Below are 27,733 nucleotides of genomic sequence, written 5' to 3'. Positions count from 1 at the left end.
CAGTAGCAATGCCCAAGAAAATCGAGCCTTTTTGGGAGGGGTACATAACAACCCTTTCCGACGCCAAGTACAGTTACGTGAAAATCATAGGAGCCTGCAAAACATGTGGTTTCGTTATTACCAAGAAAGGCATCTTGTGTGCAGAAATTCTGAAGAAAATCGAGCCTTTTCGGGAGGAGTACATTACAACCCTTTCCAATGCCAAGTACAGTTAAGTGAAAATAAAATAATCCTGCAATAAACGAGGTTTCGTTATTTCCAAGAAAGGCATCTTCTGTGTACTTAATAAGACTGGCAAAGCTCGAATGGGATTAATTCCAAAATGGAAAAAGCAAGCAGATCCACCCCCCCCCCCCGTCACAAGTCGCCTCACCCCACGAGATGATACAAATTAATTTCATTCGAGCTTTACCAATCTTATTAAGTACACAGAAGATGCCTTTCTTGGAAATAACGAAACCTCGTTTATTGCAGGCTTATTTTATTTTCACTTAACTGTACTTGGCATTGGAAAGGGTCGTAATGTACCCCTCCCGAAAAGACTCGATTTTCTTCGGAACTTCTGCTATGAGTTGCCGTGCACTTTGACTATGAGATCACTCACTACTGGTCTGTTACTTCGTGCCACAGTTCAGCTGTCGTGTGACTCCTGACGCATATGACGTCATTCAAATTCGTTATCAGAGATCGAAAACAACTCTGTATATTTCATATTGTTCTAGAGTGTCAAGTTTCTGGTTTTTGACTGGATGTGCAGTATTTTCATGTCAGTGTCTATGTTGCTGTAGTTGTGATTGGAGTTTGTGATGTGTTCTTCGTAGGTTGAATTGTTGTGTAGTTTGGTTATGGCTGTGATATGTTCCTTTTAAGGTGTTTGAAATGATCTTCTAGTCTGTCCAATGTAGAAGTTGTACAGATGATAGTGAGGGACCTTCACTAGGCTTTGGAAAATGAAACTAGTCAGCAAGGTACCGGTAATTTCCTCACGACTTCTACTTTGGACAGGCTGGAAGATCATTTCAAACCCATTACAAGAAACATATCACAGCCTTAACCAAACTACACAACAATTCAACCTACGCAGAACATATCACGAACTCCAGTCACAACTACAGCAACATAGACACTGACATGAAAATACTAAATATCCAGCCAAGAGAAGCAGAAACTTGACACTCTAGAACAATATGAAATATACAAACGTACAAAAACACATCCCTAACATATCCTGAACACTCAAATAAATTTCAAAATACATACCCTTTTCGACACAATCATGAACACACCTCACCACAACAGGAAACCAGAAGATAGTGCGGGGACCTTCACTGAGTTATAAAATTAATCAGTACTGGTAACTATTGTAAGTGTGAAAAGTGTACCTATATAGAACAATGAAGAATTTTGTTGTGTTGCAAAGATCCGTGTAAATGTGTAATCACTCTGATTTTGAATGTTATATATCTTTGGTTTCTAATGCTAGTAATTTCATTATACATCTTGATTACACAACTTTTAACACTGTATCACTTCGGAATATGTATGATAAGAACTTTGTGTTAAATATTAACGTACCTTGTTAACATGTTTCGACCTATTTTCGGTCATCTTCGAAACTGGTCGTTGTTGGTCTTGGCGCCTCTTGTTTCCTGTGTGGGTGCGTTCGTAGTGTAGAGTCAAAGAGTGTATGTGTTTTGAAATTGAGTTGTGTGTTGAGAATATCGTTGGGGTGTGTTTTCGTGTGTCTGTATATTTCATATTGTTCTAGTGTGTTGAATAATTTCATTATTTATGTATATGTAAATAAAAAAATATAGGTCCTAACTACTTAATTTTCCGTGATTTACTTACTTCGTAAAATCTGAGACTTCACTGCCCATATTCTTGAAAACGTCCTCCTGTGGTATTTATTAACAATTTCCAGTTTATCATTTGAACTGCTGTACCATGTTTAAAAATGAGGGGCATCTGACGTCCTGTGAATAAATTGCAAGGGACAGGGGACACATCTTAAACACAGGACTGTTCCTTAAAATCGAGAACATTTGGTAATCTTTGTTTGCACACAATTATTCCATATTTCTGTTCAATATAACCCAGATTTTTAAATCAGATATTGCTCTTATCTAATTTCGAGTTGAAACAAGACTATTCTATTGTTTTATCTGAACTTTGGCCTACTATGTCTTTATGTTCCATTAATTTATGCCTCACTCGATCTGTTTTACCAGAGACTAGCACGCATACCTACCACTTCTTATATTATATTACAGGATAGAAGAGTTGACAGAAGAGAATAGAGTCCTTAATCAAGAACTTCAGTATTTTAAAAGAAGCACTAAACAGAATGCGCATTCCAAGGGATTGATTATCTTGCAGAACACTGTTAGAACATTAGAGGAAACCGTACAACATGAACGGTCAAGTTTTCAAAAAGTAATACGACGATTAAGAGAAGATAAAATGAAGTTAATAAAGCAGGTAAAATATATATATATATATATATATATATATATATATATATATAATTTTTTTTTCGTTTCAAGTAAAATTGACGATGAACTTCGTACAGCAGGTCACAAAGACAGGCATTTTAAAAGCGAGTCTTATTCATGATCATTTTTTCAGCCACAACTAGGCTCTGTTGTTTAGAGTAGACCTGATGATGGAACATATAAAAGCAAATCTAGTCTTTCAGGTGAAGCTCCCTGTAAAGCAGATTTGAATAATTCCAAGGGAAAAAATTGTTCCGGGGCCGGGTATCGAACCCGGGACCTCTGGTTGAACAGACCAGCGCTCTACCACTGAGCTACCCGGGAACTCCACCCGACACCGTCTCAAATCTGCTTTACAGGGAGCTTCACCTGAAAGACTAGATTTGCATAATATATACGTCACTGTGTACGTTAACAGAAAACCACAATTCCAAGTCACACAGAGATTGTGTGCACTCATTGTGGGTCTCTGGCATTTCGTCAGCCCACGCGAGTTGTGTGGATATAAAGGGAAAAGTTGAGACGGTGTCGGGTGGAGTTCCTGGGTAGCTCAGTGGTAGAGCGCTGGTACGTTCAACCAGATGTCCCAGGTTCGATACCCGGCCCCGGAACAATTTTTCCCTTGGAATTATTCATATAAAAGCAGTTCCAGAATGCTGGAAATTTATGTTCCAGCACATGGAATTCTCTACAGGGTGGAAGGTAAGGTGGTACATTAATTGACAGGAGCCATAGAAGTCCTTATTTAGAGTAAGTTTTGTCAAATAAAAAAAATTATAGGACTTTCGGATAGTGAGATAATTACAAGAGTTTCTAAAGCACTGACGGTAATTGCAAGATGTCTCAACGCCGCATAAGTAGCACCCCACACCCCATGCAGTCAGCGACTTGAAGGGGGTGGGTTATGTTCAACTACCTTTCACCGTGTATCTTGCAGCAGGTGAGGGGAGGACGGTAGCAAACAAATGTACTGAGCTTCGGTGCAATACTTCGCGAGCTAATCTGGGGATAAATCTTCGCACAAAAATGACCTACGTAAACTCCGGATAGGGACGTAACTGTTATTTGTTTAGTTTGTGTAATTTAATGTCAGAAAATGTAAATTAATAACCCGAATGAACAAAATAGCTCGTGTCCGGGTGCAGTTCAACATTGAATGCAGAAATATCAATTTACAATGCACTAACAATTCAATACTAAGTATGGCGTAATAATTTTAATGTAAGTAAGAAATACGTACAGCAATAACAAGAAATAACGTGAAAATCAGGAAATTATGTCCAAATTAGTGAAAACACTTAGGATTGAAGTTTCAGTTACAATTAATGAAAAAATAAAACTGATGTAACTTTGTGAACAAGATGTAATTAACATTGCAGTTTGTTGTTTTACAAATCACCAATTCTGGGCGTTAATAATGAAATAAAGAATAATAAACTCTGTAAACCACATTCCACTCACATCTTACAGGTACTGTTCAAAATGTCCACCATCAGCGTGCGTGCAGCTTTCACATCTTCTTGTCCAATTATGACGAACTCTGGCCAGAACTTCTTCACTGTTCCGAATTTCTTCCGCGGCCTGCATCATGTCTAAGTACTTACAATTTGTGAACTCTGGCATCTCGTAGTTTTGAAATAAACTAAACTGTATCGCTGTACGTCCAACTTCACACAAATGCAATGTAAACATCACAACAGCTGATCAGTTGCGAGTACTAGGCAAACTGTCTGCCGTCCGGACAGCGATGCCAGATTTTTAGACCTTCTGTACATGACCCGACAATCAATGTTTCCATTGTTTCTTCAATCGATTAATTCGAAATCTGTGAATTTTCTAATTAAAATACTGCTGCAATGTGAACATAATAAACGTTCTCTTCGTTGTTATGCAAGAAATTAAACCGTATTTTAAACAGTATTCGTAAAATTCGCTATCAAAATGTTGGCATAAAAGTATTATTTCTTCAAAAACCTCGCAAAATGGTATTATACTTTTTTGTTCGTTATATTTCAAGGAATCACATCCTACAATTAATGTACTACCTTACCTTCCACCCTGTATAGGTTAAATTTGTGACCTCTTATGTGTTCTTAAATCTAGCAAAAACAGCTCGTCAATATCAGTAAAAGTATACGAGATATTTAAGGTGGTAGTTTCAAGTGCATCACCCTACTGTATAAAGAAACTTTCTTGGTACTTTATTAGAATATTGGGGGGCAACAATTTCTTGTATTACTTCATAAGATTTGTTTATCAAAGGTTGAAGAGCTTACTAAAAGTGAAAGAAGTTTGAAGATAAGAATGCAAAGCATGTTGAAAAAAAGTACAAGTGGAAGGAGATCAGGGACATCGCGAAGATTTGGAGACAGTCAGCTACCACAGTCTTCTCGACATCCTGGCGATGGGCTGGGCAGTCCTGGTCTCAGAGCAGAGCAGTGCAGAAGTAAGACACAACCCCCTTCACCTTCATGGCATGCTAAACCTTGCAAGTATGTTGTTGTAGTTTCCACTATACATTTATCGTATTAATTCTACAATAATTTCAATGTAAAACTATAGAGAAAAGAAAATAAATTTACCATAGGAAAAGCCTACAGAAAGACAGAGAAAGAAACAGTTTAGAAATTATTGTACGGCACAGTAAAACTTCATTTATATGTTTTTATGGAACTCTGAAGAAAAAACGCATAAGTGAGAAAATATATAAATAATTGATTAAATGGCGATCTTACTCGTGTTAATTGTGTAAGCATGTGCGGCTTACAGCTGTTTCGGTGCTTCTTCACACCATCCTCAGAGCCTACTAGATCTCGGCGTCATCTCGAACTTCGCTGCCTGTTGTGTGGGTGCGTTCGATTGTTGAAAAGTGTTGAAATGTGGTGTCAAATAGTGTGTGTGTTCTGAAATTGATCTGGATGTGTTTTGTGTGTCTGTATATTTCATATTGTTCTAGTGTGTTTGGTTTTTGGGTTGTATGTGTAGGATTTCCATGTCTGTATTTATATTATTGTATGTGTGGTTAGCATTAGTTATGTGTTCGGAGGACACAATACATCTACATATGCCGAACACATAACTAATGCTAACCACACATACAGTAACATAAATACAGACATGTGTGGTTAGCATTAGTTATGTGTTCGGCATATGTAGATGTATTGTGTCCTCCGAACACATAACTAATGCTAACCACTCATACAATAACATAAATACAGACATGGAAATCCTACACATACAACCCAAAAACCAAACACACTAGAACAATATGAAATATACAGACACTAAAACACACCCTGATCAAATTCTCAACACACAGATCAATTTCAGAACACACACACTATTTGACACACATTTCAACACTTTTCAACAATCGACAGCACCCACACAACAGGCAGCGAAGTTCGAGATGACACAGAGATCTAGTAGGCTCTGAGGATGGTGTGAAGAAGCACCAAAACAGCTGTAAGCCGCACATGCTTACACAATTAACACGAGTAAGATCGCCATTTAATCAATTATCTATATTAAAGTGTTAAAAGTAGTGTACAAAAGATTCAACATGGAGAAAATATATAACTGAAATGACATTTAATAACATCTAAAATAGCATTTGAAGACTATATGGCGAGAACAAGTCAAGTCAATTTAGTAAAATTTTCACAAGAAAAATTTAGTAGGCCTACAGATCCATTATTTAGACCTGACAGCTTAGCGATGCGAAAGAGGGGAAGTAATAGGAATAGTGGGGGGAACTCCAGAGTAGAGATAAGAGTGAGCGGTCAGTAAAGAAATGCAGTACAGCTTAACTGTACTGGAAACACACCACTGTATCACATGGCGTGATATCTGATCACTCTGAATGCAAGCGACTGACTAACCTGAACATCCCTTGGCATAACTTAATGAACTCACCTGACCCAGGCACACATTGTCAGCGACTGTCAGGACTAAATAATTGTATTGTACTTCACAGTTAACCATCTTTGAGTCTACATATAATACGGTACTCAAATTTATAACACATGTTCTTGAAGAATGTAAGTTCATCATCATCATCATCATCATCATCATCATCATCACCACCACCATCATCATCGTCATCGTATCCTTCACGTGTTAGACCCTAGTGGATCCATTATGGTCTTCCGAAATTTTTCCTTCCTCTTGGTACTAGGCAAGAATTTGTCTAGGCCATCTAGTGTGTAAATTTACTTGTATAAAATCTTTGCTGATGAGACATAACACTGGCTGATAAATTACATTTCCAACTCCAATCAAAACACTTTAGGCTGACTTATTGACTTACATTGTTCTTTCAGTGTGATCTTCATTTAATAACAAGTAATTATTTTACAAAAAAAAATTAAGTTATTTTGGACTGCTTGCTTCTAAGGAATAAACCATGTCCTCATATTGTGATAACTTTTCCAGAATTCATTCAGTTACATCATAGTATACTGTATTACAAAATGTCTCTCTGTTTTTATAGCAGTACCGGTAACAGTGTCATTAGAGGACACACAACTGGTGGAGGAAAGCATGGGCAGCTTTGAATTTCCACGAATTTCCAAGTGGGCTGCATCTTAACACTGAACAGTGCTGTATTTTCGCATTCTTACATTTTCACTACACACTTAATTTCGAGAAAAATTTATTTAGAACATATAAATGACGATTCTTAACTCCTGGGGTTTTTAAGATACGATAGTATAAGTGTAGAAACCGTTTAACCGAAATAATGGAAAGTAGCTATAGGAATTTTACCAGGACTTTAGAAAAAAATACATAAGTGTGAAACGTATGAAAGAAGTTCTACTGTACTAACCTTGTAGTTAAGTGATGATTTGTAGACAAGTGAATCTACAGAGCAACTAAAAAGTATGGTACACTGCTTGTATCTCTCCTATGTTTAATTTTACGAAGAAACTAAAGGTGTGCAAAGAAGTCTGGCTTCTTAAATGGCACCATGCACTTATTTTTCCATTTTTGCATTCTTCAGGTCTCAAAACGTACAAAATAAATATTTTGTATAAAGTAGAAAAAAAAAAACACACACACACACGCACGCACGCACGCACACACACACACACACACACACACACACACACACACACACACACACACACACACACACACACACACACACACACACACACACACACAGTAATGGATCAGAAAATGAATATGCACCAACGAAATTCACTACAATATTAATACAATGTGTAGGCCTACAATTTAAAGAAAAGAAATAAAAACATTAAAAACAATTTAATAGTGTTCTACATTGTGTCACGTGTTGATATCAGTTCACAGAAAGTGTTCAAAATGGCCCTCATTCACTGCTAAACAATGTTTTGTAAATGGTTTAATGTTTTCATCAACACTGTTCGATTGGTCTGTTGTAGCTCATCCCTAATTCTTCGTTTTAATCCTTTCAGGTCTCTGGTCCTGGTAGACCCTTCACTTCAAATAGCCTCACAAGAAAATTCTGAGTTGAGATACGGAGATCATGGGGGCCATTCAATACTTCTTCTTCTGTCTATCATTAGTATTTCAATTCATCCTCTTAAGAACCTCTGTCATTCAATTGTTTTTTTTTGTTAGGTTTTGTGTTATCTGTGAATATTTAATTCATGGCTCCCTTATTCTCCAGTGATAAACTGACATACTGAAGCAATTCTCTTTGTCATACACAGACACAGGTATCATAAGTTTGAGGACATTTTTACAAAATAATATAAATGTAATAGTAAAAAAATATGGTTTTGAACGTTTTGAGACCTGAAGAATTCAAAAATGGAAAAATAGGTACATGATGTCATTTAAAAAAATCAGACTCTGTGGCACACCTCTTATACACGAAAAAGAAAAAAAAAAAAACAGGTTTTGAAAAAACGTGTTCAAAATATTCCTTTTTTTCACCCTCTGTAACTTTTATACACAGAGTTTGTTCCTAAAATTAAAAATAAGAAAGTTAAAAGTAGTAATCTACAATTTTTACTCTATATAATGTGATAATATATAAATTAATTTTAAATTTTGTCCATCTACCTAAGTGATACTCAGTATTCTTAATGCATTTCCATACGAAGTAGGTATGTCATAGACTGAAATAATGATAGCATCATCATCATCATTATTTTCATTTAATTACTCTAGTTGTCCACTGTGATACTTTCGTATGTATATAATTTTGCTCCTAATGGACTGAGTTATCATTATGGAAAATTTCAAAAGGATCATGTACCGGTACCTTAAGTTTGGAAAATGAAGTTTCTAGAAGAAAAAATTATTTAAGAAACTACTCACAATGGAGTGACTTACGCAGACTTCCATTTAAGAGCCAGAAAGTACATTTTAAAATGGCAGCATATGCACAATCTGTATACCCGTACACTCGAAAATCTCTCTTCACTACATATCTAATATAACTGCATTAAAATTTAAACAACAGTTCGTAATATTTTTATTGTTCTGTTTCTCTTTTAAGTGTTTTTATTAACTGATGCCTATTTTTCCGGATTAGATTTTAGTTTTGAATAAAATAATGAGAGTGAAGTTTTTTTAATTATGGTTTATTTAACGACGCTCGCAACTGCAGAAGTTATATCAGTGTCACCAGTGTGCCGGAATTTTGTCCCGGAGGAGTTTTTTTACATGCCAGTAAATCTACTGACATGAGCCTATCACATTTAAACACACTTAAATGCCATCGACCTTGGCCGTAATCGAACCCGCAACCTCGAGCGCTAGAAGGTCTGCGCTATACCGCCTATGCTACCGAGGACGACGAGAGAGAGAGAGAGAGAGAGAGAAGTTATAGTTTTAAACTTGCAGTAATTTTCAAGATGTTGTTATGCTGTATGAGTTAACAGCCGCAATGGAAGCAGGCAAATGTGCAAAATAATTTTGTAAGTACTAAAAAAATATATATACTGCAATATGGTATTAATTTCAGGTCGTCTAATATAAAACCGCTAGATGAGCTGCAGTGCCATATTACACAGAGTCATAACGTAGACTTTCAACACCTTTCTGCAAGAAACCAACACTACAGAAGCAGTTCAGGTAAGCTTGACTACATGTCAAATATGAAGAAAACCTAATTATAAATATTGTATCTTCTGCGGACCTCTGGAAAAAGAATTAAAAGGTTAGTGAAGTGTTTTGCGTGGCATTGCATAGGACAGAAGCATGGACATTATGACGAAGTGAAGAGAAATGCCTGGAAGTATTTGAACTGTGGATATGGAGAAGAATGGAGCATATGAAATGGACAAAGTAAGAAATGAAGCTGTGCTAGAAAGAGTGGATATTAGTTAATCGGCGATTATATGCAATGAAGGGGGAAAAAACTGGCCACTCTACCCCATAATCTCCTGGCCTAGTTGCCGTATGAGTAATGCCTTATTGGTGTCACTTATGAGGTTCAAACCTGTCTTTGGACAGTTGACTAAACAACAACAACAATAATAATAATAATAATAATAATAATCATCATCATCATCATCATCATCATCACCACTTAAAGAATGTGTTTGACTGAAGTATAACACAAAGTCTAGCTTACAGCTACAGTAGCATGCAAATTAATCCGAACACGACATATTTTTACATTTTCTGTCATTGTTGGCCTCACAGCTGCTCATACCGCTTTAATTGACATATGTAGTACGTGTAATTCCATTGTTGAAGGTCTGTCGTTATTATTTTTTTTATAATATGTACATTTTGCCTGTCGTTTTATACTTATAAGCATTTCAGTTGTGTTGAAGACTTAATACTGCAATCCTGTGTACATTCTGTCGTCTTCACAAATGGATACAACTCCACGAAAACGGTCTAAAATTATAACATTAGCAGAGCATTCTTCTATGACACAGAGGCAAATTGCTGCAGAATGTCACATCGGTTTGGCTATTGTTAATTCGATCATAAAACGATACAGGGAGACTGGATCCATCACACCCCAGAAAAAAGGAAACTGTGGCCGGAAAAGGAAGACTTCACCTGTAGATGATCGTTTAATTATCAGGAAAAGTAAACTAAATCCTAGACTAACTGCTGTCGACTTAACCCGCGAGTTAATGGCTACCACTGGGGCGAATATTCACGTCACAACAGTGCGGCGTAGGCTTTTGGAAGCTGGACGAAGGGCTTGTAAGCCTATTAAGAAGCAACTGCTAACCCCTGTTATGTGCAAAAAACGCTTAATGTGGGCAAAATTACATCAACACTGGACAGTGAATGACTGGAAGAATGTACTTTTTTCCGATGAGTCTCATTTCGAGGTCCACGGCCATCGTGTTTCTTACGTACGGAAAGGATCCGAAAAAGTAACAGCAGCTCATCTCCAACAAGCACCCAAATATCCCCCTAAAGCAATGTTTTGGGGTTGTTTTACACATGAAGGGCCTGGAGCATTAATACCTGTCAAGGGAATGATGAATTCTGACAAATATATTCACTTATTGGAAAACAGAATCGTACCCCAGCTGCAAAAATCATTTCCGGATGGCAAAGGTGTGTTCCAACAAGACCTGGCACCATGCCATACGTCTCGAAAAACTACAGAATTCTTCAACAAGAAGAATATTCAGGTACTCCCCTGGCCAGGCAACTCACCCGACATCAACCCCATTGAGAACTTGTGGTCAATTTGCAAAAGAAGAATGCAAAAAATGGATTGTTCTACAAAGGAGATGATGATTTCTGCCCTCATTGGTGTATGGTTTCGCAATGAAGAAATGAAGAATATTTGTGGGAAATTAGTGGAATCCATGCCACATCGTCTCAGAGCTGTTATTAGGAACAAGGGAGGCCACATAGATTTCTGAGGTATGTCTTAGATCCTTTTTTTTTTATCCCGTTTGAGTGTTTTTGCATAAGTAATTACGTTGTTCGGATTAATTTGCAAGCTACTGTATGTTGCCAGACATAGTGAAGGTGTGATAGTAGCAGTGTGAGGCAATTTAAAAATCTGTTAATTCACAACTCGTATGGAAAGACTGACTGCCCACCAAGCAAGAACAAGAAGTGTGGTTATAAAGATAACAGCTTGTCATAATAATAGTAACTAGTCATAACTAGTCAAAGCTGAAATGAGGGTTCCCAGACGCCATATTACGCAGTTCATACTGTGAAGCTTAAACATAATCTTTCGGCACAGAACTTTTAGTATGGTTAAGTACTTATTATTTTTGTATAAATTACTGCAGTGCTTCACAAATAACATTCACTGTCGCTTTTACAGAATCCAGTGTGGGTAGTAGAAAGCACACTATTCTCAAGTATAGCAAACTGCCTACAGATGTAATCCAAACAATTGCTGGCAAGCACTTCCAAGAGAACTTCATACAGCCACCGACGAGTAGAGGAAGAACCAGAGAGAGGAACAGGACAAAGACTAGAAGCGTATCGGGCAGTTCTGCAGGCTCAAATGCTGCAAAAATCAAATCCACGAGAAGGAGTAGTGGCAGCAGGCATAGTTCCCTCAGTTCCTCGGCCTCCTGTTGTCGTCACAGCGGCGGATCTGACGCCCATGATACTCAACCCAAACAACAATGTCGAAAGAATACAAGTATGTACAATGTATCGAAAATTGCATGGATACTCATTTGAAGTAAACGTACAAGAAATTTAATTTGGTAAATTAGGAATATGATAAGACTTTGTGTTAAATTCTAATGTACCTTGTTTACATGTTTCGTCCTATTTATGGGTCATCCTCATGTAAACAAGGTACGTTAGAATTTAACACAAAAAAGTCTTATCATACATATTCCGAAGTGATAGTGTTAAAAGTTGTGTAATCAAGATGTATTGGTAAATTCTTTGATTTGCTCCTTCTGAGATATCTAACTCAAAATGCCTCCATCTTTAATATATTAAAACTACTTTTATACTTTTCGCACTTATATATTTTTCACACTTATTCGTTTTCTTTTCCTGAGGTACCTGTAAAATTTCTATACATTCCATGTCAATTTATTTCATATATGTTTTTCGTTTTTTTACGCTTATACGATCATATTTTAAACCCTAGAAGATATAAAATGTCATCTGTACATTCTGAATGAATTCTGTTCGAAATTAAGTTTGCCGTGAAAAAGTAAGAAAGTGAAAATAGAGTATGTTCATTGTTAAGGTGAGGCCCTCTTTGAAATTGTGGAAATTCGAAGCAGCTTCAGTAAACCCAGTAAATGCGAGTGGGAGAATCAATTCAGAGAGGGAAGAAAGGGAACATTTTAAACAATGCTGATCCGATGTAGATTTGATGTACAATCTTAGAAAAAAAGTTTTGTCGTAATTTGTTATTTTTCACTGTAACAACATAAATATGTTTCATTAAGCCTCAAGGCATTTATTGCATATATTTTATTGTATAATGTTACTCTTTGTCTATGGCAACCTGTAGTGATTACAGGAAGAAACAATAAATAATAATAATAATAAATAATCCCAGATAGGATGCAGTGCGCATAATTCGAGGTCTAGCGACCTGGTTCACAAGATAATGACTAGTTGAGTTAATAAAATTAGTTTTGTTTCATTGTATGTCTGATCATCCGCACTGCCTCCTTTCTGGTACTTATAAAATATCTACGTGACAAAACTTTTTTCTAAGACTGTACTTGGCTGGGGGTTGGGCGAGGGGCTAACAACCCATCACCATAAAAAAATAGCTTGTTACGAATCCCTACAATAAGGGTGTTTGAGAATAAGATTCTTAGAAAAATATTTGGGGCTAAGAGGGAAGAAGTTACAGGAGAATGGAGAAAGTTACACAGCGCAGAACTTCACGCATTGTACATATTCTTCACCTGACATAATTAGGAACATTAAATCCAGACGTTTGAGATGGGCAGGGCATGTAGCACGTATGGGCGAATCTAGAAATGCATATAGCGTGTTAGTTGGGAGGCCGGAGGGAAAAAGACCTTTGGGGAGGCCAAGACATAGATGGGAGGATAATATTAAAATGGACTGGAGGGAGATGGGATATGATGATAGAGAGTGGATTAATCTTGCACAGGATAGGGACCAATGGCGGGCTTATGTGAGGGCGGCAATGAACCTTCGGGTTCCTTAAAAGCCAGTAAGTAAGTACATGGGTGGAAGATTAGTTTAACAGATCACCAATGGTTGCAGTGCTGACTAAAATGATTCTCCTCCCCATAACAAAATAAAACAAATATAAAAAGAAGCCAATCAACCATTACTGAATTTGTGTGATGTTGTTACAGATGTGAGAATTAACATGAGCGACTTGGAAAGAAGAATTCATGCACTCCAGAAAGTTCTTAAAGAAGGACTGCAAATAAAGTGAACTATCTTCACACTACAATCGTCGATTATTTTTACTAAGGGAACATAACTGTTGCTTTTTTAAAGAACGTATTTTATCAATTGACAGACCTCTTGGTAAAGAATCCAGAGAATGAATTATTTCAGGAAATGTTAATATCAGACGTGTTAGGGTGTGTATTATGTCCAGATAATATTGATATAAATGGCAAAATTTGTGAATAAATCTTACAATTGTAGAGAAGTTGCAGACATCTCTGAGATAAAATCATTTTTGTAAAAGCAATTCAATTTTAACTGCATTTCTCATAATTTGTAACTTTTCTGTATATTTTAACTCAGAGTTTAAGAATCTGATATTTAAAATGTAGGAGTCATATTAATCTTTGTGATATATATAATGGTATGTTCGCTTCTTTTCATGCTTCTCAAATATAAGGAACACATTTTTATTTTGGATATACACTTTTAATCTTAATGTGCATTATCCAGCATTTATTGAAATGATTAAACTTAAGCATGATAACATTTCTTAATACTGAGTGTATGTGTATATGGATTTACAAAATATTGTAAGACCTTTATATTGTATATCTTTTTTATTTCATATTAAAGTCATACGACTTTCTTTATTCTTTCATATTTAAGACAAATCGATATATATTATAGTAAATATGAAGTACAGTGCCTTTTGCTGTCGAGTCAGTCGCCCATTGCATGGTGGCTGGCCATAGCAACTGTTGATAACCGAGCTCCCGGCACTGCGGCCAACTTGAATCCCCTCCTCTTTGTAGGAGAGCGGGAGTCATTCAGTCAGTCTCACAGCAGTTTTGTTTCAGCGTGGTCGTGCTTTAAAGTGCTTCATATGAAATGTGATTTCTGTATTAGTGCTGTGCTGTAGAATACATAATGCCAAGACATACTTACACATTACAATAGTAATATACGTTACAAGAGCGGTATGTTGACGTTTTCATGGTCGAGGAAAAGATTGAAAAAGCGAAACGTAGTCGAGCTTTTTTAATTTCCGAGAACATGAAAACAAACATACCGCTCGTGTATCGTACATTATTTTGTGCGAAGATCGTTTATTACATACTTGAAAGACCAATTTCTAATTAGTTGCAATGAAATCTCCATGTTGGTTTCCATTTAATGACGGCAACTTCGGAAAACCAAAATATCTTTCTTCAACATTGTTGCTATAAAATGTTTTATGTGTTTACTATACTCCAGCAGGCCGTGATATACGTCTGTCTTTTTTTTCCCCAGTCTATAAATGCGAACTTAAAACAAACGGTAAGGTTATGTAATGATTTATTTTTCATTTTAATATTTTAACAATATTATTTATATAACATATTGCAGTAATAACATCTGCATCTGGAATCTTGTTGATTTTTTCACGGCTTCCTTAATGTTACTTGTATCAGGAATGCAATAAGTTTCGTGGAGTAGTAGACTTTACTTAATTTTTGCAAATATTTAAAAACAATAATTAACATTGCAATTTAGGTGAAATTGCAGTGGTAAGTTTCCAATTTATAATTATTACTATGTTAAACGTCTCTAAAATTAATATGTTAAAAGCCTAAAGCAGTAAAATGAATGTCGCGCTTAAGCGGTAAGAAGAGGGAAACTGTTATGTGTGTTACGTTGGGAATACTGAATGTGGTATTTCACACTTACCGCGTATTGGTTCTGTACGGAAAACAAGCAAATATGCACGATCTCACACAAAAGAATTTTTGTGTATTATTCATATGTGTTAACAAATTCTTGCAAGGAAATGGGGTCTATTCTTAATAAGAAGCGAAAGGTAAATAAACGTGTGCTTACTGAGGAGAAACTAGACGAAGTGGGAGAAAGATTAGAACATACTCCACAGAAATCCCTCTGATGGCTTGCACAGGAAACTGAAATTTCGATGACCTAAGCATGGCGAGCTACCAAACTCTTAAAATTGAAACCATACAAGCTCACTGTTGTTCATGAATTGTTGCCACGTGATCTTGAAAAAAGGTTAAATTTTTGTACTGGTAACTGGATTTTGCAAAATGTTCATGATGGAGTAATTGACCCACCCTTAATTTTATTTTCTGACGAAGCATGGTTCCATTTACATGGGCATGTGTCCATTCAGAATGACAGGTACTGGAGCACAGATAAACCCAATTTTATACACGAAACTCCCTTACATGATGAGATCAGGTTTTGGTGTGCAGTAAATTAATATAGGGTTATTTTTTTAAACTACCATTAATGCTCAGAGATACAGGGATGACATATTCACATCATTCTTTAACAGTTAACTGACACTGAATGTCAATCAGGGTATTTCCAACAAGACTCTGCCATGGCGCATACAGCTGACGAGACGTTAAATTTAATTCAGGAAATTTTAGAAGCTAGGATCATTAGTAAAGAATTGTGGCCGCCACGATCCTCTGATTTAACGGTTTGCGACTTTTATCTATGGGGGCACTTGAAAAATAAAGTGTATGCAACGAACCCCCACACATTAGAAGAATTGAAAGCAAGTATCAGACATGAAACTGACTCTATTTCGGAAGATAAATTAATATGTGTAAATGCACATTTCCTAAAAAGATACCAAAACTCAGCTCTTAAGATTATGCCTAGGAGTACCAAAAACCACGTCATCTGTTGCCCTAGAAATTGAATGTAATATTCAACCACTCAGACACTATATATTACAAAAGGATCTAAAAATACATTTAAAATTGCAAGCCTCATCCAGATCTCAGATATTCTTCAAACTGTCAAATGATATCCTGTGTAATTTCTATAAAATAAAAAAAAGAAGAAATACCAATCTATATCACAGACACACTCATTGCTAAAACTCCAGTTGTGAACGAAATTCCTCCATGGAAATGGGTGATTCCAGAAAATAGCATACAAATTCCAGGAAATCATTCCAAAAATGATCCTCCATACATTCTTAAGTTAGATTCCATGGAACTACTCTGCAGTACATATAAGGATCACCTTCAAATTTATACAGATGGATCTCTAAATCCTAATAATGGGACATCAGGAGCAGGGTATTATATTCCAAAATATCAAGAAAGTTATTTCATACCATGTTCATCCTCCTCCAGTCTTGACACTGAATTAAGAGCTATTGATGCTGCTCTTCAGTGTGTTACTCAAATTTCTGAAAAATCTATTTGCATACTTACTGACTCCAACGGGGCTATATTTAATATAATTAAATATGTACCAAACCTATATGCACATAGAATTATTCCAATTCAGAAACAACTAAGTAAACTAAAACAACTTCAAAAGGAAATAACATTTCAATGGATACCTAGTCATTGTGGCATACCTGGAAACAAGAAAGTCGATAATATTGCAAAACAGACATGTTTGCAACCAAGACCTCTTCAAGTGATATCTCTATCCAATGCTTTTTCTTCAGTAAAGTCTCATTTTACAAACCTATGGATCAACAAAGGAAAAATTTTACAGTCTGTACAAAAGAAACCAAATGACCTGGAAATGTACAAAAACTTGCTCAGACATGTTCAAACATTTTTAACAAGAGTCAGAACAGGTCACATTATCACTCAATTGTACCTACACCGATTTCACATTTCTGATAATCCTACTTGTCTGTGGTGTAATAATCATGATGAAGATCTGGAACACATTCTTCTATACTGTCCATCCATAAACCACAAAAGAAGTAAATTAAAATCATCAGTACCAGTTGCAGAAGACACAGCCCTGCAGTATATATTGACTACACCCCACCTCTGGCTACTAGCAACAGGCAATGAACACCGATCAAAATACCCCTCATTTCTCGTGAAAAACAACAACTGAAAAGACTGCAGTGGACTTTATGTTGTCAGCAAACAGCTGGATACATTAAGAAGATTGAAAAAGATACCAAAAATGTGTGAAGGAGGACAACATTTCCAACATCTCATGTTATAAGGTACGTGATTATTTTTCTTTGTAATTTTACTCAATTGTACATGGTCATTTTCATAGTATATTTGTACTGAATTGGCTGCGGGGGGTAACATCGGTTGCTATCGCTGGCCACTGTACAGTGGGATTTGCCGGGAACTGGGCTATCATCGATTGCTATCACCGGCCATCATGCAACTGGGTACTCGACAGCGAAAGGCATTGCAGAAAAAATTTGCCTGAAACTTGTCTCTGATGCTAAATGATTCAGCAGAATTATTGCCTTCAAACTTTTCATTCCATCAAATTTTCTGATGGCACACACTTTCGATAGCAAAGAGGGTGATGTTTGCTGTAAGGAAACCACTCTGCTGACGAACACTGAACAATCATTGCCAACACTGTTTGCTTGGCAATCATCGTGGCAGAACCATAGCTTAAATTTGTAGGAGCGGGGCTGCTGCTGGGCAGTGCATCTTCTGTGTAGTGTTGTGACGTTATACAGGCGAAATTACATTGCTGAGAAGCTTTTTGCTACAAAATATGCCCAAATCAGACACTCAACAAATGACAATGTGGCATGAAAGAAAGTGTGCAAATGAACCACTGAAAATTGAGCTAAAAAGTAGGTTGGAATGAGTGCGAGAATGTAGGACAAGGAAAAAGGCATTTTCTAACCTCTCTCTTCTGCAGTTCAGTTTGAAGTGTCGACAATTTCATGAATGTTCCTACACCGTTAACAATCAACAAGCCTAAGCAATGACTACAATGTGATCAAGTTTAATAATTTAATTTAATTTAGGTATGACTATCATTACTATTACTATTATTATTATTATTACATAATTATTTTATTGGTGTTGTGAAGATGAAAAGAATTGTCACTGTATTATATTTGTATTATATTGTCTTGTATTGCTTTGAATTGTATTGTATTATGTTATATTCATAGCATTGTAGTAATTTTCTATCATACTGGTTGAGTGGAAGAGAAGGCCGAATGGCCTTAACTCTGCCAGTTAAAATAAACCATTATTATTATTATTATTATTATTATTATTATTATTATTACATAATTATTTTATTGGTGTTGTGAAGATGAAAAGAATTGTCATTGTATTATATTAATTTGTATTATATTGTCTTGTATTGTAATATTGTATTGCTTTGAATTGTATTGTATTAATTATGTTATATTCATAGCATTGTAGTAATTTTCTATCATACTGGTTGAGTGGAAGAAAAGGCCGAATGGCCTTAACTCTGCCAGTTAAAATAAACCATTATTATTATTATTATTATTATTATTATTATTATTATTATTATAATGCCTGATCAAGCTGGTGCTAGTGATTAAAAGTTAAATCGTAGTTCATCATATGAGCATTTTAAATAAAAGTGCACATTATTTATAAATTTCTTTTCAAATATATAAACAATTTTCATGTCTTATTTTAGCTATCGTAAATCAATTGCTTCACTTTTAAATTCTACAGAGAATTGAGTATAAAAGTTTTAAATTAACCCTAATTTATCATCTCTCATTGCACTAACATTTTAAAAGCTACTCTACGCATTTACTTACAGCTTAAGATCTTTCAATTCTGACATTCAGAGAGACTGCATTTTTAATTTTAATAACAGGTGTTTTGTCCAAGTGTTCCCCTCTAGGAGGAACATGCTTCACTGCACAACGAGGGACTTTAAATCTATGTTAGTTGATTGTTGATATCTTCAAGTAGGCCTCCTCCACAAAAATTATGGAGTAATAATTTACAAGTTACAAATAAAACATCTTGTAAAAGAAAGGAGTTGTATTTTTCTGCCTCACAAAATGATATACAAGGCTTGTATTATTATCTAATAAATTCATTATTTGTTACATTCCAAATAAAATCATTAAACTCACACAAGAAAACTTTCAGCATTATAAATTCCGTTATGAAACAATCACTTGTTCAAAAGCATATACGAATTAAAATTTATAAAACTCTTGCCTAACCAGTTCTGTCTTATAGATGCGAGGCATGGACAATTAGAGCATCAGACTTCTGACTGTTGCAGAAATGAAATTCATGAGGCTTACAGCAAGAGTAACAAAAACGGATAAAAGAAATACTAAAAGAACTTCAAATAGAATCAGTTCTATAATATATATACAATCAAAGGCAAAAACCAAATCTGCAATATTTATCTCATGGAATAAGATCTATTAGTCACCCAGCAAAGACCATAACAAACCATTTGGTCTAACACGTTTGGAAGATGATATTGTTATAAGTGACGTCATAACTAACTTATTTACATTTTAAAATAATTGAAAGTGTTTTGTGAATCTTTGTAGAATGATGAATAAGCAAAAAGTGTGGTTAGTAATTGATGTCTGAAAATATATCTGTGTGTGTGTGTGTGTGTGTGTGAAAATTCTAAGTAATATCATATCGTGTTATAGTTTTTTGCTGAAAACTCAGAGTAATAAATTTTTTATTGAAATATGAGGCAAATCTCATAAAATTCATTACCACTTTCACTATTATTTGTGCATTCGAAGTGGCAGCTCAAGGTCAAGCAATGGACTGCATTTTCCACTCGTACTTACCCCTATCCTGGACTATTCTCCTCAACTAAAGTCAGCTGGGACAGCCGGAATTACCAGTGCTTCAGTTCACAGCTTTCAGTGACTCGTGCATGGTTTGTATGTTTGAACGTGACCTTAATCTACCAGTTCGAAATGCACAGATAATAGGCCACAAAGTTATTCACTCAGAATTTAAGAATATTAAACATGGAGTTTGCAGGTCCATTATTGTGTCTAGCTTATATTAATGACTTAGCCTCAATCATAAATAATTTATCCAAAGCAATCTTATTTACAGATGATACAAGTGTGATTATCTCAAGCGAACAAAACGATCACTTTATAAACACTTCTAATAGTGTTAAATCTAATGAATGAATGGTTTAGAGGAAATAAACTAGAATGCCCCAAAGCCAACTCCTGGATCGCCTCTAAAAAGTGTCTTTCGTCCTCGGAATACATCAATGCCATCAAGATGTCTTGCAACGTCACCGCAGTGAGATCTGTCACTGGCAGAACCTTCAGTACTACCCGTTGTCGCCATCCCGGCTGCAGCGAGACTGAAACACTTGGCCACGTACTGGGGTTCTGTAAGAAGGGAGAGCTACTGCGTAACAACAGACACCATCGTGCCCGTACAGCAATTGCCAACCTGCTAAGAAACAGAGGATGGGAAGTGTACGAGGAGATTCATTGTGTGTCTGAAGATGTTTCTCATAGAAGGGTGGATATAATTGCCATCAATAGAAAAACTCGGAAAGCGATGATCTTAGACCCTATGCTTTGCTTTGAACGAGGCACGAATCAGGCATTGCAGATAAATTATGACAAGCGAGCTAAATATGTACCTTGTCTTCCATACCTCAGTGAAAAATATGGCATTTCGCTTTACAACTGGGATGTTGCAGGCTTACTATTTGGAGCGAGGAGTTGTTTACCAAAATTTACATGTAATATTCTTAAATCCTTTAAAATTCCCTTTTATGAGGTTCAGAAGATTGTAATGGAAATTCTGAAGGCCTCTCTTCAAACTTTACACTATCATCTATATATTAACACGTAAATTTTTGTTTTAATGTACAAATCTAATCCATATTTTGCCCGTTTCATTTCCCTTTATCTTTTATGTTTGTTAATTCCGGATCCCAGTGGTCAACCTCACTTGAGGACGGATGATTTTAAATCTTAGTAGTGTTGATAAAACTAGTGTAATCATTTTTTTTACTAATGGCGGATATTTGGCTGCTCGTCAGTGTAATTAATTAATTGTGTTCAGTTTTCCTTCATTATTAGATAAAATGGAACAAATCTCAAAGAATCTCTAAGCACCAAATTATTGTCTGAAAATAGATAATCACTGAACTGGAAAACACATACAAAATATATTACTTCTAAATTGAGATCTAATTGTTATGCATCAAGATCCTTACCTTCTACAGGCAATATAAACACACTTAAAATGGAATATTTTCATTCTGTAATTAAATATGGATTAACATTATGGACTAACTCATTAGAAGCTAAACATATTTTTGTTTCACAAAAGAAAGCTATAAGGATAATGACAGATGTGCGTAAAATGGAATCATGAACAAAGCTTTTCCAACATTCTTTCCCCGGAGATGCTTTATGTTGAAACCAAGCTACTAATCAAAAAATTCATAATTTTAATACAAGAGACAAATCAGATCTCCATCTATCTTCTGTTAGACTAAGCTGTTATGAGAAAGGAGTTCACTATGCATGTATTACAGCCTTCAGTGCACTGCCTAATATCTTAAAGCTTTGAAGGACCAAGAGAAAGAGTTCAGAACATGTGTTATTGTAACTTGTATCTAATTACGGTTGAAAATACGTCTTTTTCAATACAGTTCAGACAAGTTACTAACAGAGACTGACAATGCAAAGTGCCAGTAGAATAATTAGTAGAAAAGCTTAGTCTAAACAATTAACAAGGAGAAACCACGCATTGTGTCTTGCAGGGCTGAGAGCAGCCATGTCAAGTATGGGTATTTCTAACCTTTAAACGTGGTGTAATAGTGACTTAGAATCTCTTTTAAATGTATCCCTGCATGCGATTCTGTACGCAGAAGGTCTCTTAGACTTTTCAGAGGATACAATACCCCATTGCTTGACTTCTCTGACGAAGCGACGAACTAGGAAAACTCAAAGCACTGCCTGTAAAAAAATAACCTTGTGGCTTGGGCAAAATGTTGATACCTTAAGTTTGACTCATTCTGTATCATGGTACGACACACACTTATTAAAATGTGTGAAATGTCTCCTCACACATATCCACAGCTAATAAAAATCTCGACTATATCCCTGGAAGAAAAAAAAAAAACAACTGTTCTCGTAAGTGTTTAATGTCATAATTCTGTAACAAACAAAATAATAAATTGCTTCCAAAGTTTTGTGTAAGATTAAAAAAAATTCGAAGAACATTACATTGTAAACTGCTGAATAACAATGAAAATTGGTACATAAATAGTAACTGTAAAATTAATTACAAAACATTCTCAGTTTGTGTATTATCACATTCATATGCTTGCTACACTGTAAAGACAAATCTAAAGCTTGTCATTTCCTTACCAACGAAGAGTTATTTACAAAATATACAAACGTATGTAGCACTCCTTATTGTAGCCCTTCCCTGATTCATCCTATACATTTATTTAAGTATCTGTGTTGTTAATAAAGATAGCATACAATAAAACCCTACAGTAATTCCTCACGGGATGAAAACATTCCATTTGCTGCCTCTATTTGAGGGTGTCACCTACGCTATCTACTTTTATCTTCATATTTCTTCCTAATTAGAAGTCTTTATTTTTGATCTACTGTATAAATAACGAAAACAATCACAGTTATGATTCAGATATGTGATACGGTCTTCCTCTTACTTCATATTCAAAATAATCTAAAGCATTCAAAATTACTCCGCCGTTTCTGCACTTAACACTGTTAAATGAAGGTTTTGGATTAGATGTTCCGCCTTCATCTTTGTCTGGCACTGGAAGTAAAGGAAGGCGACTTTGTGGAGAGGGTGGAGTTGGAGGGTTTGGAGGGGGAGGAGAATCCCTTCGTCCCATCCAAGGTTTGTGGATGACTCGGCCTTGGAGGTCATTCACAGCCCTCATCAATTCTCTTATCTGTGCATCCTGCTTTTCACTTTGGAAGTACAAGTCTTCGAGAATCATATTTAGCCTCTGTATTTCCTCTTGACGAGCATCTTCCTTGGCTTTATCTTTCCTCACTTGCCTCGAGTACTCTGAATAAAGAACCCCAACTGCAATCATAAAAATGAGACCTTCGCCGATAAGATTGGCTCCCAGTTCAATTGCCATTGCCTCATTCAGTGGTGGTATGTTAACTGGCTTCCCGAGGTTTAGTATCCACATCTTGCATTGCACTTCACACCAATTATAAACTGTAACAATAAACATAATCGGTAACTGTACGAAAATGTCTGTGTTAATACGGAAGTATATCTTACTTCAGAATTTGACATCCAAAATAGATACATGAACACTAATGTAACTTTACACATCAAGAAACAGATTGGCATCGAGAATTATTAATACAACAAACTTAGAAATTGTACTCCATATACGACGTATAAACAAACCACAAATTTATTAGCTTTACATATTTTATAGTCAATCATACCGTGATACCCATCAAATAATGATACGGTATCGGGGCGGTAATCATTAATCGTATTGTTAGAATTATTACTAGTTTTGAAACTTTATTTCCTCTTTGTACAATTTGTTGCATATGAACCTAACCTATAACCAAACTAATGATTACTTACACTGAGCAGGAGGCATACATACATATTGTCTAAAAAATGGATAATTTTTTGCTCTTCTGATGAGCATATTTGCAATGGGTTTGCTCACTTGTCTTATCAGCAAAGATCCGAGCTTCGCAATAGGAAAAGCACCCACCACCATTCTTTATTTCAAAATTCCAGACTGACTGCCGACATATTACGTGGAAAGACTAGGCGATAATCACGAATTTGGTTTAATTAATTTTCGCTGATACGAGGTGCATCTTTAATTTTAGATTTAAACGAGATCGAATAGTAGATCAAGTATTAATATACATTAAATGTTGTGTGATGTACAAAATAAATCGATGCGGTAAGAATCAAGCACCAGGCCACATAATGTATTATGCGATCATCTGTACTTTTTAACAGGGTTGCCAGATTGGGCGAAAAGTCGCGAATTGGATTAACTCCGAAGCCCTGTTTGCGACTGATTTTTACTTCAGGCGATTTGCGAATTTTTGGGTTATAAGAAATTTTGGCGAGCGAAATTTGGGCGGTTGTCATTTTCTTTATTATCACTTTCTTTTCCTTTTTTAATATCCCCACTCCGTCACTTATCTGAGGAAACTCCAGTGCATAGACTATAAAAAATAGATGCAGTGCAAGTTGCAACTTGAGTTTAATTAATCAGGGGCCATCGGGGCCATGCCCCAGCAATTTCCTTTTCGCATTTAAAATGCATAAATTTTGTTCAGGACAGTGTACTGGATTCATAAATGTTTCAGTAAATTTCATAACATGGCGCAATGTGTGTCAGTAAAATGTCAAAGACATTAAATATTGTGAGCTTGGTCCCGCGTCAAAGGGCCCCTACAACTTGAATCACTTTAGCGCTCAACTGCCATGGTGCGAAGTATGCAATGTTCGCTATCGACGGAGATTCACGAAGTGTTACGAAGTTACCTTCACGAATATAAGCCACCGGGGTAGCTCAGTCGGCTAGGCACTTGCCTGCCGATCCGGAGTTGCGTTTGGGCGCGGGTTCGATTCTCGCTTGGGCCAGATTATCTGGTTGGGTTTTTCCGATGCAAGTATCAGGTAATCTATGGCGAATCCTGGGCCTCATCTCGTCAAATATCATCTCGCTATCACCAATCCCATCGACGCTAAATAACCTCGTAGTTGATACAGCGTCGTTAAATAACCAAGTAAAATAAAGTCACGAGTATGATGCTTCTCGTTGGGGCCCGACGAGCCTGGCCCGCCTGCTGAACGGAAGCGACAGTCGCAGTTATTTGTTGTACTGTTTAGTTCTAGAAGTGTCCGTGTGAACTTTGAATAGTGCATGCTAGCGAATTGTGAAAACATAAATAAAGTGGACTGCCTATTAAAACATAGTTTTTTTTTTTCGTTCAAATTAGAAGATAAACTTGAAGTTAAACAACTAGGCACACCTAATAGCTTCAATTTTACACAGGCGGATGGTATGAAAAGGAGAACTTTCTTCAACTCGTGGTTTACAAAGAAGTCCTGGCTAATTGTGACGAAAAACAAAGTTTATTTTGTTTCTATTGTCTATTACCTGATTCACACGGAGATAGTTTACAGGAGTCAAGTGTTGAAAGCCTCTAAACTTGACAACATGTTTGTGATCACACGGAGACACTAAACTTGAAACAATGGTTCACATTTCACACATAAAAAACGCGCGCTGAATGTTGTATGCTTGGAGGTACAATGTTTTAAGTTTTTTTTTGTTTTTTTTTTTCTTTTTTTTTTACGAACCACTTCTACATTAATATTATGGACATCTTGTTATTTAAGTTTCGTAACAAGTTTCTGAAATAATTCCCTCTTGTTTAATTTTAATTTTTATTATCATTGAAGTATTTCTCGTGCTGTATTATTCAACGGAAGATCGTAGCTTATATCTCTTGCAATTCTAAAAATGTTACTGTATTTTTATTTATTTATTTATTTATTTATTTATTTATTTATTTATTATGACTTATGGAAAAGTACACACGCTAGATGCCCATCAAAGCACCTTCTTCACATAAATATACACGAAGAATTTAACTTATAATTTATTATTGATAATGATTCTTTCACATGAGAAGCAGTTATAAAATAGGTATATGCAACTCATTAGCAACAGAAATAAAAGAAATAAAAACATGAAAGAGACGTAGCTTATAATTATTCAGCATTTACAAAAAAAATTAATACTGCCAAAACAAGGGAAAAGTTGTGATTTTTTTTTTCGATTTACTTTTATTGGGTTATTTTACGACGCTGTATCAACATCTCAGGTTATTTAGCGTCTGAATGAAATAAAGGTGATAATGCCGGTGAAATGAGTCCGGGGTCCAGCACCGAAAGTTACCCAGCATTTGCTCGTATTGGGTTGAGGGGAAACCTCGGAAAAAAACCTCAACCAGGTAACTTGCCCCGACCGGGATTCGAACCCAGGCCACCTGGTTTCGCGGCCAGACGCGCTGACCGTTACTCCACAGGTGTGGACTTTTTTTTCGATCTAGATCTACCAAATCTATTCTATGACACACACACACACACACACACACACACATACACACACACACTAAGTAAGTAACTTAGTGGTACTGTACTAAGTAAGTAACTTTAGGATACGAAACTAAATAAGTAGCCATATTAGCACAAACAATATCAGGGTAAGGATAATCATTTTGTGACAAAGGTCAACTTACGCATGTAGTATTACTTATAGTACCCGTAGTAATGGAACATGCAGGTAAAAAAAAAACACAAAAAAACACACGCACACACACACACACACACACGAGTATATTTGAAGGGATATAAACTGGAATTAGTTTGAGTATTTCAGCGGAATCGGTATTATTTTGTTCTTAATTTTCTAAGAAATATCATCGAGTAAGTCGTTCTTCTGTCATTGAACGTATCGAAACCAAAAATTAATCTGAATAATCCTAGTAGTTGGGATCTGGAATTGACAAGGTATTTTGAATATCTTATAATCTAGGAACCAAAGGAATTTATTCTGTATAACTCGATAGAATGAACGTTGTTTTTGCAACGAGGATTCCAAATTATTGTAGCACATTCCACTTGCTTCTAACCACGTGTAGGCCTAACCTAAAAACAGGTGGTTGCTTGAATAGTTTCGAATTACAAATCCAGAATTAGTAATTGTTAAAATGTGGAGTTTGAAAGTTAAATTAATCTCAGTTCGATACCTAAATTAATTAGCTATTAATTTAAACAATAACACACTATCCACAATATCTGCTTGCAAGTTGCTACTTGCTATAAGTTAGCATTCAGGAAAAAGTTGAAAATTATACAGATTCTGAAACATTGGAAGGGTTATGAAGCTATTAACTTGTAAAGGAGTAACATTAATATTTTATATACAGAATACAATATCTAACAAGATAATTTTGACTGCAGAAGACTAAAAGAGGGTCAATGACTTTAAAATCCCATTTGGTATAAATCGGAAACTCATATTATGAATCAAGTTAGAGGTTTTCAAGTTTTAAACAAAGTTAATAACTTTAAAATTCCATTTTATTCGCATCTAACAGCATCAGTGCAGTAGGAACTACGTGAAAGACAAAG

General features: G+C 35.8%; 1 protein-coding gene and 1 non-coding gene across 2 annotated transcripts; both read right to left on the bottom strand.

Annotated features, from left to right (window-relative positions):
* Positions 1–2,747: 2,747 nt before the first annotated feature.
* Positions 2,748–2,819, bottom strand: TRNAN-GUU (transfer RNA asparagine (anticodon GUU)). The gene has a single exon. It is a non-coding gene; the product is annotated as a tRNA-Asn (tRNA).
* A 19,859-nt stretch (positions 2,820–22,678) lies between these two features.
* LOC138704561 (optic atrophy 3 protein homolog) lies at positions 22,679–24,469 on the bottom strand. The gene is made up of 2 exons (XM_069832595.1): positions 24,146–24,469; positions 22,679–23,758 (listed from the first exon to the last, which is right to left on the bottom strand). The coding sequence occupies exons 1-2, from the start codon at positions 24,285–24,287 to the stop codon at positions 23,196–23,198; spliced, it is 705 nt and encodes a 234-aa protein (XP_069688696.1). The 5' UTR covers positions 24,288–24,469; the 3' UTR covers positions 22,679–23,195.
* Positions 24,470–27,733: the final 3,264 nt, after the last annotated feature.

The sequence above is a fragment of the Periplaneta americana genome, chromosome 8 (genome assembly GCF_040183065.1).
Source record: "Periplaneta americana isolate PAMFEO1 chromosome 8, P.americana_PAMFEO1_priV1, whole genome shotgun sequence".
NCBI classification, from domain to species: Eukaryota; Metazoa; Arthropoda; class Insecta; order Blattodea; family Blattidae; genus Periplaneta; species Periplaneta americana.
Note: the sequence above shows the minus strand (reverse complement) of the source record. Positions and strands in the feature narration are given on the sequence as shown.

Coding starts and splice junctions, on each gene's coding strand:
- LOC138704561 (XM_069832595.1), bottom strand. CDS start 24,287: ATGGTGGTGGGTGCTTTTCCTATTGCGAAGCTCGGATCTTTGCTGATA. Junction 23,759..24,145: donor ATGTATGCCTCCTGCTCAGT/GTAAGTAATCAT, acceptor TTATTGTTACAG/TTTATAATTGGTGTGAAGTG.